Source organism: Myotis myotis, unplaced genomic scaffold (genome assembly GCF_014108235.1).
Source record: "Myotis myotis isolate mMyoMyo1 unplaced genomic scaffold, mMyoMyo1.p scaffold_m19_p_1, whole genome shotgun sequence".
In the NCBI taxonomy this organism is placed as follows: domain Eukaryota; kingdom Metazoa; phylum Chordata; class Mammalia; order Chiroptera; family Vespertilionidae; genus Myotis; species Myotis myotis.
Genome location: NW_023416313.1, coordinates 116,403,603 through 116,419,037, shown reverse-complemented (window position 1 = coordinate 116,419,037; position 15,435 = coordinate 116,403,603). Strand labels below are relative to the sequence as shown.

General features: G+C 53.9%; 1 protein-coding gene across 1 annotated transcript in view; it reads right to left on the bottom strand.

Annotated features, from left to right (window-relative positions):
* The window catches only part of CCDC33 (coiled-coil domain containing 33), a 99,649-nt gene extending 84,854 nt beyond the window's left edge, over positions 1-14,795 (bottom strand). Inside the window, exons 1-2 of the mRNA XM_036348600.1 lie at positions 14,775-14,795; positions 8,055-8,218 (exon numbers count right to left, since the gene is read on the bottom strand). Coding sequence (XP_036204493.1) covers positions 8,055-8,218; positions 14,775-14,795 — 185 coding nt within the window. The remainder of the gene's footprint in view (positions 1-8,054; positions 8,219-14,774) is intronic.
* Positions 14,796-15,435: the final 640 nt, after the last annotated feature.

Genomic DNA, 15,435 nt, shown 5'->3' with positions numbered 1-15,435 from the left:
TCTCCCAATTCACCAGACAATAGCCCATCAATAACACTCCCACTCCATGCCGGCCCCTCCCCCAGCCCCTAATGCAGTTGGTCTTTGTAGGTTTTGAGTTCTTGGGAGGTTGCTCAAAGGAAAAGAAGGGGTACCTCTCAGACACATATAGAGGACACATAGCTATGGAGAAGTCACTGGCCCCTGAGAGAAGAGGGAGCAGCGAAGCTGGATATGGAGGTTGCGTCTGAGTGGGAGGAGGCGGTGATGAGGAGAGGCCTAGAGATCCTAACTGAGCTGAAGCAAGTGGTCTGCATGTAAAAACTGGCCAGTTTTACACAGCCACCTGGGTTTCAGGTTTATTTTTTAAATTTGAGAGAGCTGCCTGCATTCTTCCAAGGCAGAAATCAGCGGGGGTGACTGGGGTTGCTTTTCGAAATAACCTGTGTGCTCTCCAGTTCGCCACAGTTGCCTCCACTCTCTATTGCATCACACACCTGGGTGACTGGAGCCCTGAAGGCACTGACTTTGCCTTCCCAGGCACCATTCCTCTGACAGAAGCTCACTGTGTGTGTAAGGACCACAGATGACAGAAAAGGGGAGAGCACAAGCAGGAGGAACTGTATTGGAGCCCAAACACCAAATTCCTGCCCAGTGACCTTCCTCACTTTTCAATAGATGCTGGACCATCTAACATCTGACCTTGAAGCCTATGGGGCCAGACAAGGGCAGAGGGAAGCCAGACAAAGCCTGGAGGGAGGATCAAGCCTCCTGGCTACTCATGGTATCCTGGGAGTCAGGAGGAGCCCTGCCAGCAGCTATGTCCATGCTTAGAAACAGCCTGGGCAGAATGCCATGAGGACACCAGGAAGGCCCCCTGACCTGCCTCCCTGCCTGAGATCTCCCCACAAGTACTTACTTCTCTTGGTAAGCACTGCTCTCTTGGACTGCTCCTTCAGGATCCTGGCACTTCCCAGGGAGAGCTCATGCCTTTTGGGTCTGAGTGAGTGTTTCTGGCATGAGAAGATCTCAGGGGCTTGGGCAGTGATGATAGGGGGAGAACTGGTAAGAATTCTTATGGCTTCAGTCTGGCTGGGGGTGTCGCAGGCCAACCTTTCCTTAACCACTGATGCCAGCTGTGTTTATAGTTCTGGGATACAGGAATGTTCTCACTGAACAAAAATTCTGAAGCTCTGAGTGTAGAGGGACTGACATTACGGGAAAGTCAGACCCACTGCCAGCTCGGGAACCTGAAGGGGGAATAAGACCCCAGATTCCCAGGCCCTGTGCTGGGCCTTCTCCTTCGCCATGTGCCTCTTCCGACAGGCATCCTGCTGGGAGAGGGAAAGAGCCTGGGCCTCTGCCAGAGCAAGTGGCCAGTGGCTAGATGGTCATCTTCATGTGCTCCACTCCCACTGGCAGCCATGTGACCTCAAGTCCATTCATTGCCTGGGGCCTTGGCCTCCTTGGCTATCACATGGAGCCAAGGCAACCTGCCTCCCAGGGCTATGGCATTAGAGCCAGTGTGTGGAGAACCAGGCTCTGAGTGAGTGCAGCCATGATCACTGCCACTGTCATGATGAATAATGATTAATTTCTTTTGCTGAGCCCAACCCTCTGGCTGCTGAGATAAGTCTGTGAATCATGCCAGGCCTCCATCCACTCCACCCAAATCCCTGTCCTCTGAGGCCCTTTGGCTAAGGCCCATGGCCAGACAGGGGAAAGTGTGAGCAATACAAATCCTAGCTGGGGGAGGGGGGGGGGACGCGGGGGCACGTTCTCAGACTTCTCTGGAAATCTGGCTTAGGGCCCTGATGCAACAGTCCCCTTCCAAGTGGTCAACTGCTGCATAAGGATCAAGGCAGGGATGAGGTGGAAAGAACTTTTGGATTCTGGAATCCTGGATCCTGGCTTGGTTACCTACTAGTTCTGTGACTTTGGGCAAGTCACAGAAATGCTCTGAGCCTTAGTAACCTCATCTGTAAAGGAGATAATATTTCACCTAGCTCACAGGACTAAGCAATAATTAAATGATGCAAAACACACACAGACACACTGAGCATGTTTGCCAGGTATAAGGTAGGCACTAGATAAATATAACCCTTTTTAACCTTCCTCCTTCCTCTCTTACCAGGACCTTAGGCAATTGTTCTACACTCAACACCTTCTTCAGTTAGTCACCAGGGTGTGATCAAGGTCAGTCTCAGTCTGGGACCAGGGTCAGGGCTCTCAGGCTCATCCACAAAAACCAATGATCCTTTGAGTATGACTAACTGGCCCTGATCTGTGCCCTGCCCCTCCCACTTGGGCAGGGCCAAGCATGCCCCATGTGACAGAGGGAGCAGCTCTTCTCATCTCAGTACTGGCTCTGTCCCTGCTCATTTATTCTCGGCAGTCGGCAGTCAGAGAAGTAGCTACCAACTGTCAACTCAGCCATCCAACCTTCAGCCGATGGTCAGAATCCCACAGGCTGTCTTCTGGCTGGCCCCTTTCCCATACCCTGACCTCTGAGGCACCCCACCTGTCAAGGTCACTGCCTTCCTGGCCCATGCTGTGTTCTGACTGGCAGGTCTCTCTGTGCCAGGATGGGAGGCAGTTCTAGGCAATGCTCAGGGACCAGGAGCTTGGGCCAGGTCCAGACCAGTTAAGGGAGACCCCAGACCTGAGCATTGACCCAGCAGACCTGGGTGTGGAATTTGTCTTGGATAGTACAGCTGTGACTCTTATTCCCAAGAACTAAGGCTCTTTCCCAGGCCATAGCACAGCCTGAAGCAGCATGGAGGCCAGCCCTCACATCCTGACCATGTCAAGATTGAAACTCAGAGAGGAGCAGGGACTAGCCTGAGTTTCACACGGAGTCTGGGGCAGTGGGCCAGACTCTGGGTTTTCCTGATCCCTTTCTGATTTTTCTTCTTTGCCCTGAGGCTTTTTTCTGCTAGGTCTTACATGCCCCGGTGAGTGCTGCCAAGGATACCCCTCACCTCCAGGATACCCCTCCCCTCCAGGATACCCCTCACCTCCAGGATACCCCTCACCCCCAGGATACCTCTCACCTCCAGGAGACTCCTCACCCCCAGGATACCCCTCACCTCCAGGATACCCCTCACCCCCAGGATACCCCTCACCTCCAGGATACCCCTCACCCCCAGGATACCCCTCACCCCCAGGATACCCCTCTCACCTCCAGGATACCCCTCACCCCCAGGATACCCCTCACCCCCAGGATACCCCTCACCCCCAGGATACCCCTCACCTCCGCGTCACTCTTTACCATCAGCATCTCCCCATTTGGCTCTGCCATCTCCACATCCCTTTGAAGCAGGCTCCCAGGTGAGGTATTCAGGACTGAGAGGTGAAATAACTTTCCCAAAGTCACAGAGAAAGCTAGAAATGGGGCCAGATTCACTCATTCACTTGCTTACTCATTCATTCAATATTTGTTGACAGCTTCCTATGTTCCAGATACTGTGTTGAATAGTAGGGATTGGATGGTGGACAAAACAGACCTGGTGGTTGCTTATGGAACTAGTGGGGCACAATGTGGGAGGCACTGAGGAAGAGTAAGCCAATAATCACATAAAAGCACACAAAACATGAAACTATAATAAGGGGGGAGGATTTAGCCTGGCCTGGGAAGTTTGGGAGGGCTTTCTTGAGGAGATGATGACTAAGCTGAGATCCAATGAGGGGAGGAGGGACAGGAAGAATGTTCTGAGGGAGGGAGTATGCAAAGGCCTGGTGTGGGAGGAAACAGGTTCTGCTCAGAGAACAGAGAGATGTCTGGAGTGGCTGGAGCAGAGAGTGTGTGAGTGTGTGTGTGTGGGGGGTCATATTAAGGGGCCAGCAAAGACACATGCATGCTGGGCCTAGAATCCTCTTTATTCTGGGAGCAATGAGAAGTCATTGGAGGGTTTGAAGAATGAGTTCCTTCAGTAGTGTGGTCCCATGGTATCAAATAGCAACCTGCCTTTGAAGGGGGTTTGAAGAGGGGCAAGTACCAAGAGCAGAAGAATAATGTAGTAGCCTAAGGTGGTGGAGCTGATGGAGAGAAGCAGCAAAGTCAAGGTAGGAGAGAAATGACACAGCTGGGTGATGGATTGGATGGGGTGAGAATGTGATTTGATACCAGGGTGGGGATGAGATCATGTGGAGAGTATAGAGAAAGAAGAGCAAGTGAGGGTTGAACCCTGGGGCAGGTCAACATTTAGTGCCAGGAAGAAGAGATAAAGGGGTGGTGCACAGAGAGGAAAATAAGAGAGGGGGCATTTTGGAAACCAGGAAAATAAAGGGCTTCAAGTAGAATGAGTGGTCATGAGGGGCTAATGCCCCAGAGAGATCACAAAAGGTAAGATGACTGTTGGATATAGGGTCAGGCATGACGGTCACTGGTGACTTTAGAGAAAGCTGTTTCAGTGGAGAAGTAGGGTCAGATTGGAAGCAGGCCAATGGCTCAGATGGAAAGAGGCAGAACCTCAAGATGAGCCAAGTGGATCTATTGGCCTGGAAGATGCATCTTATTACTAGACTAGAGGCCTGGTGCACAAATTCGTGTATGGGTAGGGTCCCTCAGGGTGGCCTGTGGGGATCGGACCCCAGCTTGTGCCCCCAGGCTCGCAGCCCCAGCTTGTGCCCCCAGCCTCGCAGCCCTGCAGCCCTGCCTGGCACCCCACCATGGCGCTGCCCCCTCACCTGCTCCACCATCCCACCTGCGGGGTAATCAATGGGGGTTGGAGGGGGGCCACCTGGCTCCCTCAGAGCCTGGGAGCTAGGTGGTGCCCCCCCCCAATGGTTGCCATCTGCGGGGTGATTGGCAGGGCAATTGGGGCCCCCACTTGCACTCACCTTGGCCTGGTGCTGCCTGCTCACCTGCTCCACCATCCTGCCACAGTCCTGCTCTTGTTGGGGGCCCATTGGGGCTGGCAGCGCCTCCACTGCCATCCACTGCCAGCACTGTGTTGTGGATGCCCACCATGTTTTGCACCGCCCCCTGGTGATCAGTGCATGTCATAGCGAGTGGCGAGGGGACAATTTGCATATTTGGCTTTTATTATATAGGACTAGAGGCCCGGTGCATGAAATTCGTGCATGGGGGGGTGGGGTGGCTGGTGTCCCTCAGCCCAGCCTGCACCCTCTCCAATCTGGGACCCCTCGGGGGATGTCTGACTGCCAGTTTAGGCCTGATCCCAGCCTAAACCGGCAGTTGGACATCCCTCTCACAATCCAGGACTGCTGGCTCCCAACCACTTGCCTGCCTGCCTGCCTGCCTGATTGCCCCTAACTGCTTTTGCCTGCTAGATTGATCACCCCCTAACCACTCCCCTGCCAGCCTGATCAATGCCTAACTGCTCCCCTGCAGGCCCGATTGCCCCCAACTGCCCTCCCCTGCCAGCCTGGTCACCCCAAATTGCCCTCCCTTGCAGGCCTGCCCCCCCCCAACTCCCCTCCCCTGCAGGCCTGGTCACCCCCAACTGCCCTCCCCTGCCGGCCATCTTGTGGTGGCCATCTTGTGACCACATGGGGGAGGCCATCTTGTGTGAGGGTGTGATGGTCAATTTGCATATTACCTCTTTATTAGATAGGATGGCTCAAGGCTGGAGTCTGCATAGTGGTAAAGAGGCCACATGCCAAACTAGGGAGGTTCCTTCTTAGGACCCTCACCCTCACCAACTCTCGTTTAGTGGGCTAATGAATGAGTAGCTTGGGCCCTTGTACTTCAACCCCAACTCCACCCCCTATCACCATGGGCCTGCCTGCTGGGATGCAACAAACCCAGAGCGGAGGGCAGAACTGGCAGACACAGGAATCCCGTGTCCCACCTCCAATCTGAGATGAGACAGGTGGGATGGCAGAGAGCAGAAACTAAGCCAGAAGACCAAGCTGAAGGCAGCAGAAAGCACAGGCAACAGAAAGATAAGAAAAAATATTTTGAAAGAATATGAAATTATGTTTAATATATATTAATATACTATTTACTATTAGTCAATATATAAAATATATGTAATATATATTTTAAGCATCAAAATACTCATCATGAGAAAAATAAAAACACCAGTGGACTAAGTAATGCTCATTGCAGGTATGCATTGTATTGTTTGGAATCAGACATACGGGGGATACCATGTTCTTTTCAGGGCTTAGGGCTTCTGGAGCTGGGGGCTCGAACTGAAGCCCTTTTCATGTCCCACCAGCTGGGCCTTCCTTCTCTGAAGCTCTCCCTTTGCTTCATTTGCATCTCATTAGCACCTTGGGAAGGCGGTAGCCTAGCCGCCAGGAGGCCTGGAACGCAGCTCCCTGCCCCCTCCCTGGGTGCTGAAGGGTACGGCGGCGAGGCGCTCCTCCCGCCCCCACACCCCCCACCCGAGCTCCAGCCCAGCACAGCTCCAACTGAGCGTTCCCATGGCAACCGGGTGAAGGCGCAGGTCGTGATGCCTGTGGAGGAGCAGCGGGCCGCCCAGCTTCCCCCCCCCCCCCCCCCCCCTGCCCCCTGCCGCCGGGCTGGATTGGTGATAGGCAGGGCCTCAATCTCCCTAGATGATGGGCGATAATTGGTTTATGGAAATAGCTGAACAGAGACCGAAAGCTCCCCGCCAAGCCCTCTCTCTGCCACCTGTCCTTCCTCTCCACAGAAATGGAGCTGGGGAAGGAGAGGGGAGGAGAGGGCCTGGGAGCTGGCAGGTGGGGATGGGGCTTTTGAGACAAGCAAGTGTTTCACCTGTTGGTCTCCAGCCCACCGTCTAGCCTTCTTTCACTCTATGGGGTGCAGTAGTTGTTGTTATAGTGACCTGGTGTTTGCTTTAGTTGCTCTTTGGCCTCTTAAGTCTGTGCTCAGGCTTATACTAGGTGCATTGTCAGAGAAATGTTCCCTGTCCTGGGGAACCCTAGTTTGGGAAACAGAGGAGCAGTACTTTTTTACATAAAGTGCATCTGACTGGTTTGATACTGCTGTGGCCTCCAGAGAAGGGAGAGCTCAACTTAGGCAGCTGCCAGAGTTGAGGAGGCATCCTGAGCAGGGCTTTGAAGGTGGGATTTCAGCAGGTGTTGGGGAGAAGGCTGGGCAGGCACTCTCCAAAAGAAAATGTGCAGAAAAGCCAATAGGCAGGCACTGAATGATGCTGTTATTGGTGGAGGAGGGGAGGTGGAGGGAGGTATAGCAGGAGGCCCTGGTGGCTCTTAGTTTCTACAGAAGGATCTAAGGCAGTGGTTCTCAACCTTCTGGCCCTTTAAATACAGTTCCTCATGTTGTGACCCAACCATAAAATTATTTTTGTTGCTACTTCATAACTGTAATGTTGCTACTGTTATGAATCGTAATGTAAATATCTGATATGCAGGATGGTCTTAGGCGACCCCTGAGATCCGCTGGGCTAAGGGATGGCAAACATGGGGGCGGGGCGGGGGAAGCATGCAGAGTGCTTTATAATCAAGATTGAGCAGATGTCCAACATCCATATGGAAGGTTGGCTGGATGGAGACTCTGTAGCCCTTTGATGCCATTCTGAGAGAAGTGAGGTCCATGAGCTTGGCAGCAGACATGGTATGGCAGGCCTCGCTCGGTATCAAGCTATGAGAAGTGTGTACCCTGACTGCAGCTAGCTGGAGGGGATATGGCAGTGCATTAAAAGACAAGAACTAGAGAAGTCCCCGTGATCGAAATGACCAGAGAGTAGGGGGGCCAAGGAGGAGGATGGTAGGATGGGGCACCAAGAGTCTGGGAGAGGTAAGACTTCTCCTTCCTTTCACCACCCTCACCCCTCACTGAGCCTAGCCCAGGCCTCTGCATCCAGGGGCCTTGCCCCTAAGGTCAGGTGGTGTCCAAGCCCAGCCCAGTGAATTATGGGATCAAGGAGTGGCCTGCCCTTTCTTTCCTAGCCCTGGCGAGCACCTTCCATGCAGCAGGAAGATGCCAGGCCTCACATTTGCAGAGTCACCCAGCCCCTGTGTGATGCACACTTGGCATTCCCTCGGGTATCACAGTCCAAGCCCCAAACCTTTGGGTGCTCATATTCTAAATAACCACACTCTGGTTTCTGCTCCAGTGGACACCAGGCCCCGACCCACTCTCAGCAGCTACTTACACTACTACGTAGGGCCACGGCTCAGAGCCATCTTTGCAGGCAGGGAGGTTGGTGGCCCCATGGAGAGTGACCGTGATAGTCTCCTTATTAGAAGGAGACAGGTGGCTGATGACAGATTCCACAGGCTGGGTGGTGTTTGGGGAGTCTTCTGGGCCCTCGGTGACCTGTGGAGAGAGCCAGGGCTGAGTGGCCTCTTCTTACTGCCTCCTGGTACCTCTTGTCCTCTCATATCTCCTCTCCAAGTAGCCATTTCCCTCTATCACTCTCCTATCCAGTCTGTAACTATGGTTCCCAAAGGGGCAGTCGTCTTTGACCCCATTTTCTCCCTACTTCTGCCCCACAGCCCACATCTCTCCCAGTTTCCCTCCTGGCCTCTCCCCAGGTCCTGGATCCATCATTTCTTGCAGAATGAGAGAGGCTACCTCACCTTTCAAGTCCAGTCCCACCTCTAAGCCCTGACTTTTGCAGGTACCTGCCTGTCATACTCCTCCTGCTTTTGAGGTCCTAGCAGTTGACCTTCTTCTGTCTCTCCTATAACCCTACCCAGTCCACCTCAGGTCCCCCTGTGCACTGCACTGTACAGTTTACAAAGCTTATCCATGGAGCCACCCAATGCCTTAATGAAGATGAATGATTTGTCTGTCCCAGATGTCTGGTCTATCTTCAGCCCAGAGAACCCCGTGGACCAGGAAGGAGGAGAGAGGTGCCTACCCACATGTGGCCTCCTGGACTGGTTGCCCCAAGCAACTCATATGCAAGGGTTCAATAACTCAATAGTTTGTGGATTCATGGCCCAAATGATCATGGTGATGAGAGCTGCTGAGAGGAGACAAAAGCCACAGATTGGGGCAGTCAGGGAAGGCAGCTGGAAGAAGAGGCCTTAAAGGGTTGGGAGAATACGTGTGGGGAAGCAGGGAGGACAAGCAGGAAAGCAGAACAGTGGAGCTGAGGCAGCTGAGTGGGAGGGGGCAGAGCATTCTGAGACCCAGGGCAGGCTCAAAGTGTCTCTGGAGGCTTCAGGGAGTCACAGGATGTGGCAGAGCCGGGCATTTATGGGTGAATAAACAAGAAAGCATTTAAGAATCAAGTGAAACACTGGGGTGGGGAGGGTGTGGACATGGGGCTGCTGTGACTTGGGTATCTGGGTCCTCTCCCTGCACTGAACCACTGACGCTCTCCCAGTGCCTGGAACTGACATTGACACAGTTGACCCAGATTAACCTGGCAGGAGGCCACCCCACCCTTCCTCTCTCTTGCTTATTGATTGGCACCAGCTGATGTGAGGGGCCTTCTGTCTGGGAGAGAGGAACAGTGGACCTCTTCAGGTTGGAGATGGGGCACTAGGGAGCCACTGGGAGCTGACCCTCTTATCTGGAAAACTCAGCTTATCAAAGCCTGCATTTCAGGGCAGCCTGGTAAGGTGGGGGAGTCTTCAGAAAGGGGGTGGTCTGTGGAGACCATTTAGAACAATGATCTATTACATAGAGGGGAGGCTGAGGGTCTGGTCTTGGGTGGGCTTTGTGCTGTAGCAGCCCCGGCAGGGTGGGTACTCTGGCTCTGTCCTGATACGTGTCAGGAGAGCTGGGTTTAAACCCCAAATCAGTCATTTCTGAGAGCCATTTTCTCCAACTGGACAATGAGGGCTGGAACCAGCCTGCCTGGAACCCACCGGCTTCCGATGTGATGGCCCAGGTGCCCACACACTGTTTCCACCCTGAGCCTGGGGTCCCAGGAGCAGTGGCTCCTGGTTTCTGGAAGCCTCTAGGCTAGGGAACAGGAAGAGCTGTTACTGCATTCAGTTCTCACAACGGTGGTGTGGGGTGACCACAAACATGAGCCCCGAGGTACTCCAATCTGTCAGCATGTCCTGCCAGCCCTACCTTCAAACCATGTCTAGAATCTGACCCCTTCTCACGGTCTGCACTTCCAGCACTGAGGCCCAAAGCAATGGATTTCTGTATTTGATTCTTAATAGCTTTCTTGTTCCCCTCTGACTGTCTTCTGTCCTGCCCACCTCACAGAGCAGCCAGAATAAATCTTTACAGATTTCGAACCGACCACATCACTCCTCTGCTCAAATCCTGCAGCAGCTCCTCACTTCACTCAGGGCCTCACAGTACTGTAAGGACCTGGGGGCTCGGGCAGGGGAAACTGACCTCACCTCATCCCGAGGCCCTTGGCCACTCACTCGAACCACACTAGCCTCCTGGAGGTCTCTCGCACACACTCAGGTGACTCCTGCCTCACGGCCTTTTCCCTGGCCGTCCCTCCCAGGCATGCTCTTCCCTATATGCCCATCCCTGTGGCTTGCTCCCTCACTTCCTGCAGGTCTGACTTACTATCCAAAAGGCCTTCCTGGTACAGGCTGGATCCTGGCCTAACACGATGCCTAATTAGGAGGTGAGAATCCCATCCCCAGCCCCCGAAGTGCCAGCCCTACCAAGAGATCTCGCCCCTTCTTCTGACTGAGGCAACTCCCACCTCAGGACCCAGCAGGCCCCATCACTATCTGAAGGGTTGTTGAGCTACCTCTCCTCCTCCCCGCTATTCCTCTTCCAGGCCAGGATGGGAAGAGGGGGAGGGAGGTCAGCAGAAGGAACCCCTGCCCCATGGAGGGGAGAGGAGTGGGAACAGCCACAGAGCCACCATAGTCTGAGATGCTGCCTATCCAAGGTTCCACCCTCACTGCTACCCCATAGCCCCACTCCCCTTCCCCCGCTCCACGCACTCCCCAGCAGGTTTGCTGTTCTGGTTTGGTGGTGTAGAAGCAATATACTAGCTTGGGGGTCCAGAGACCTACATTTTAGCTCGGCTCTGCCCCCAGCTCTCTGCACCACCTCTCTGAGCCTTAATTTTCCCACCTGGTCAATGGGTAAATCTGGAATGGCTTGTAATGCAGTCTTCCCAGTAATTAGCCTAAGGTTCCTGCAATGAGGTCAGGAGAGCCAACTAATATCTCTCCCACCCCCAGATTCCTAAGAGCAGCCTATGACGGTGGCCCCAGCACCCTTGTTGCTGTGGGGGTACAGGGCCTCTCAAAAGTTCTCCATGGCCCCAGAAATGAGGGCCCAGCTGAATGGCAGTTGCCTAAGAGCTCTCACTGACTACCTGGCAACCCCAGAGCCCAGCCAGGCATTTTGCAGACCAGACCTTAAGTTGTGCCCCCTCCCTATCCTCTCCTTCCTCTGCCTCTGCTGTGCCTCGCCTTGGGGACGTAAAGCTTGCAGGGGTTTGGGAGAGAACTGCTTGTGCTTCACTCTGGGCATGAGGCCAACTACCAGGTGGTGCCTGGTGCTGAGGCCTGCGGGCACATGCCCACTGGGCAGTCTGAGCCCAGGGCCAGGGAGCCCTGAGGCCAGGTGGGAGGCCACGAAGGGTGCTGGTGGCCCAACCTTTCTGCCTTCCCTGCTTCAGGACTAATGTCCTCTCTCTACCCCCATCCTCCCTGGCATACACTGAAGAAATTATCAGGGAAAAGAAAATGCACGTGCTGAGTTACATGTCAGGGAGCAAAGTAAACCGTGGGTGATGATGAAATCTCTCTCAGTCTCAGGTCTCACAGACCCATCATGGGTGTGAGATGAATGAACCCTGGGGAGGGAGTTCACTTCCTGAATATACTTCCTATAGGCTGATGGCAGAGCTGGGTACTGCCATTAGCTTACTCTCCATTGGTTAGCCCCCCAACATGGCTGGGGTGCAGATAGGGTCTTGGTCAGCATACAAAGCAGCCCTCTCAGCTCCTCTACCAGGGCCTGGCATGCAGCTAGCTCAGAAGGTTCTAATACCAATACCTAGTAAGCCAGGATTAGCCTGCAAATGTCCCGAGGGACCAGGGGCTGCCTATTTTGGGATGTATGTGCTGTGGGGAGGAGACAAGGGTGGGAGTAGGAAGACTGCACCAACAGTGAAGGAATTCATGGCTGGTTGCTTTAGCTTCCAGGGCTGGGGCTTAAATTGGCCCTGGTGGGGAGACAGATCCTTCTGTTCCTCCAGATCCTGCCCGCTGCCACCCCTCTGCCCCAGCAATCTGGGCGGCAGGAAGCTCAGTTACACCTCCAGAAGGGCCCTACATCTGAAAGCCAGGGGCCAGAGGAGGGATCGCTGGCCTGGGAGACATGAGGTCGGACTGCCTCTGATCAGTAATTTGGACAAATTATTAGACTCCAGGAGCCTCAGCTTCTCCAGTTGTATCACAAGGGCTTTGAGTTGAAAGTGGTTCCTCATGTTCCTTCTATGTGCAGCCTCTAAACTCGCCTGGGAGTCACAGTGGCCACGAAGGCTCTTTCATAGTTGAGGAAGCAGGCACCGGGCCTTGGGACAGAAAGCTCTTGCACTTGCACCAAGGCACACAGCGGAGCTCACGGGCAGAGCTGGAATGGGAACGGGGTCTGTCCGCCTGTACTCTCTGCTGTCCCTGCTCTGCGCTGCCAGCCTTCTTCGGGTATAACCTGCTCTCACTGGACCACAATGTATCCATACACCCTCAGGCTCATAACCCCAGTAGCCAGCACTCATTGGCACTAGCAAGAAGTTGTGGTGTTTGGAGCAGGAGAGCCTTTTTAAAAGATGACACAAAAGTCAGAAATAAAGAGAAGGATTAATAGATTCGGTAACTAAAAAAAAAAAAATCTATACCAACTTCTACAATGGTCCAAATTTCACCATAATACAAAGAAAGGACAAACAGGAGAAAATACTTGCAATTTATATAAATGTATGAATATCCCTAATACACAAAGAACTCTGAAATCTATAAGCATCTCTGCCTTGAGTGGAGGATTCACCAAAGAAGAAATATGAACATGTAATATTATATATACATTATGAACATCCTTACAGGGGATTCTGTTTCCTAAAGCTGTGAGTCAAATAAATCCAGCTCTTCCTCAGGGCATTCTTCCTTCCACCCACATTTCCTGAATCTCCCCTTCCTCCCTCATTCAGCTCAGGTGGGCAGGTGGCAATGAGCTTCAGGAACCAGTTAGCAGCTCAGGGCCCCCAGGTCAGGCCAGCCTGGTGCCTGGTGCCTGGTGCCTGGTGCCTAGTGTGTGACTTACCAGAAGGAGGCTTAAAGGGGGAGGGTGTGGTCAAAGAGAGGAGCCAGCTGTGGGTACAGGGCACCAGGAACCACAGACACTGAAGTCAAGGGTAACCTACATATATAAAGCCTAATATGCAAATTGTCCCCGTGGGAGTTCAACCAGGACACCGATCGCTTGCTATGATGTGTGCTGAACACCAGGGGGCGGCGCAGAACAAAGGAAGGCCCTAGCTGGCAGCCAAAGGCCCTGATCGGCCCTGAGTGCCAGCCAGGCCAAGAAGTCCTACCCTTGTGTGAATTTTGTGCACCAGGCCTCTAGTCTATATATATAAAAAACCAGCGACCAGAACACTGTAACGACCAGTTGCTATGATGCCCACTGTGGCCAGTGAACTGGCCCAATTGGGGCCGGGGCCGGCCAGCCAACCCCTCCATGGCCAATCCCCCCCTGTGGCCCATCCCCCCTGGCTGGCCCCGCCCCTGATTGGACGGCCCTGCCCCTGATCACCCCCTCACCCCAATAGGGGGTGGGGCTGGCCAACCACCTGAAGCTCCTCCCCCCCAGCCTGCCCCGCCCCTGATTCCCCCCCACTTTGACCAGGGGCAAGGCTGGCTGGCTAACCACCCATGGCCTCTCCCCCAGGCTGCTGGCCTCTGATCAGCTCCCCCACCCTGATCGGCTCACAGCCCCTCCCCACAGCCAGCCCAACCCTGATCAGGCCCCAGTCAGGGCAGGCCAACTTCCCGCCATCTCCTCCTCCTGATAGGCCTGGCCAGACCCCACTTGTGCACAAATTGGTGCACTGGGCCTCTAGTAGAGTATAAACCACATTGAGGCCTGGGCACTCCTAGCTATTTGGTTCATTTGACCTAAGGGTGTAGCTGTGAAGAGGATGTTTCCAAGTTAGCAAATACCTGTGTGCCTTGGCCTTAGTTCTTTCTGTCACCCCTGTTGGTAAGTGACACGTCAAAGGCATGGGCTCAACCTTACCAGTTAGCAGAAGGTAGGGGAGCCCTGACATGGAACTATTTGCCTTTCTTCCCACTGAGATTCTAGTCTAGGCAGGGTCGTGCTGCTCTCTCACAGCTATTTATTAAGCACCTACTATGTATCAGGCACTATTCTGAGTACTGGGGATAGAGCAGTGACAGAAATAGACAAAAATTCCTTCTTTCCAGGAATTGGAGTCCCTGTGACCTGGGGCAGGGGCTGGGCCAGGGCTGGGAGGGTGTGGTAGTGGGGCATGACCACTGAAAGGGGAGCAGCCTGGGAAACCCCTGGAAGAGCTTGAAGGGTGATGGTGAGCCATCTCCTTGGGCTCCCTGAGCCTCTGTGACCCCAGCAACGAGAAGGCAGAAACTCCTTTCCAGATGTGGAGGGTGAGACAGGCAGTTCAAGCTACATCTCACTCTGGGTCATGGGGCGACAGGCAGAAATCACCAGGTAAGTGCAGTAGGGCTTGATAACACTGAGCACGCCACCTTTCAGATCCACCTGGCCCGAGTATAGGACACCTAATCTGGAAGAGCCACCGAGATCACCTCAGTCCATTTCACAGCTGCGAAGACTGAGGCAGAGAAGGAAAGTATCTGTTATGATTTGGGAAAACACACACAAGGGACTTGGAAGAGAAGATGAGTTCATGTGGTGCATGGCCCATGCCCCCAGGCCTCACCTTCTCCTTTTCCAGGTCCATCCTCTTGGGGGCAGCAGTGTTTGGTCTTGTTTAACAATCTCAGCGACCAGGATCTGGTGTTGGTGGGGGATCAGGCATCAGTCCCCTCTGGCACCTTAAGAGTCTTTCGGGTGGTGAACAGTGTAGAGCATCAGTGTGGTCTTAGGGTGCTATATATTGGTCCTGAGACCTCAATGGGGAAAGGAAAGAGGGAGTCAAGGTGGTGGGGGCAGGAGTATGGAGCTTCCTCAGCAGCCAGACATACTGTGAGTGGAGATGCCGTGGGGAGTCTGGGGCATGGCCAGCTGGCCAGGGGTCAACAGCTGGGTAACTGGCTTCTGGCACCCCCAGGAAGATAAAGCCAGGGTGGCCCTCTGTCTGCTCAGACCTGGGAAAGCAGAAAGCTTTTCCACACAGCTGGGTCACCTGGGCAACGCTGTGTGATGTCATAGGGCAAGGCAGAAGTCACACAGAATTCCAGGTACAGTGGTGGAATCAAGAGCCCTTTTCCCTAATCGTGGAGCTGTGTCCTGCCTGCTCTCTGGAATCCAGTCTTCATCCTTCCTGGTGTGGATACCCCAAGCAGACCATCAGTCCACATTCACCAACCACCCTGAGTGCCCAGCCCCTGCTGGTCACACTGCAGGAGAGGAGGAGAAGC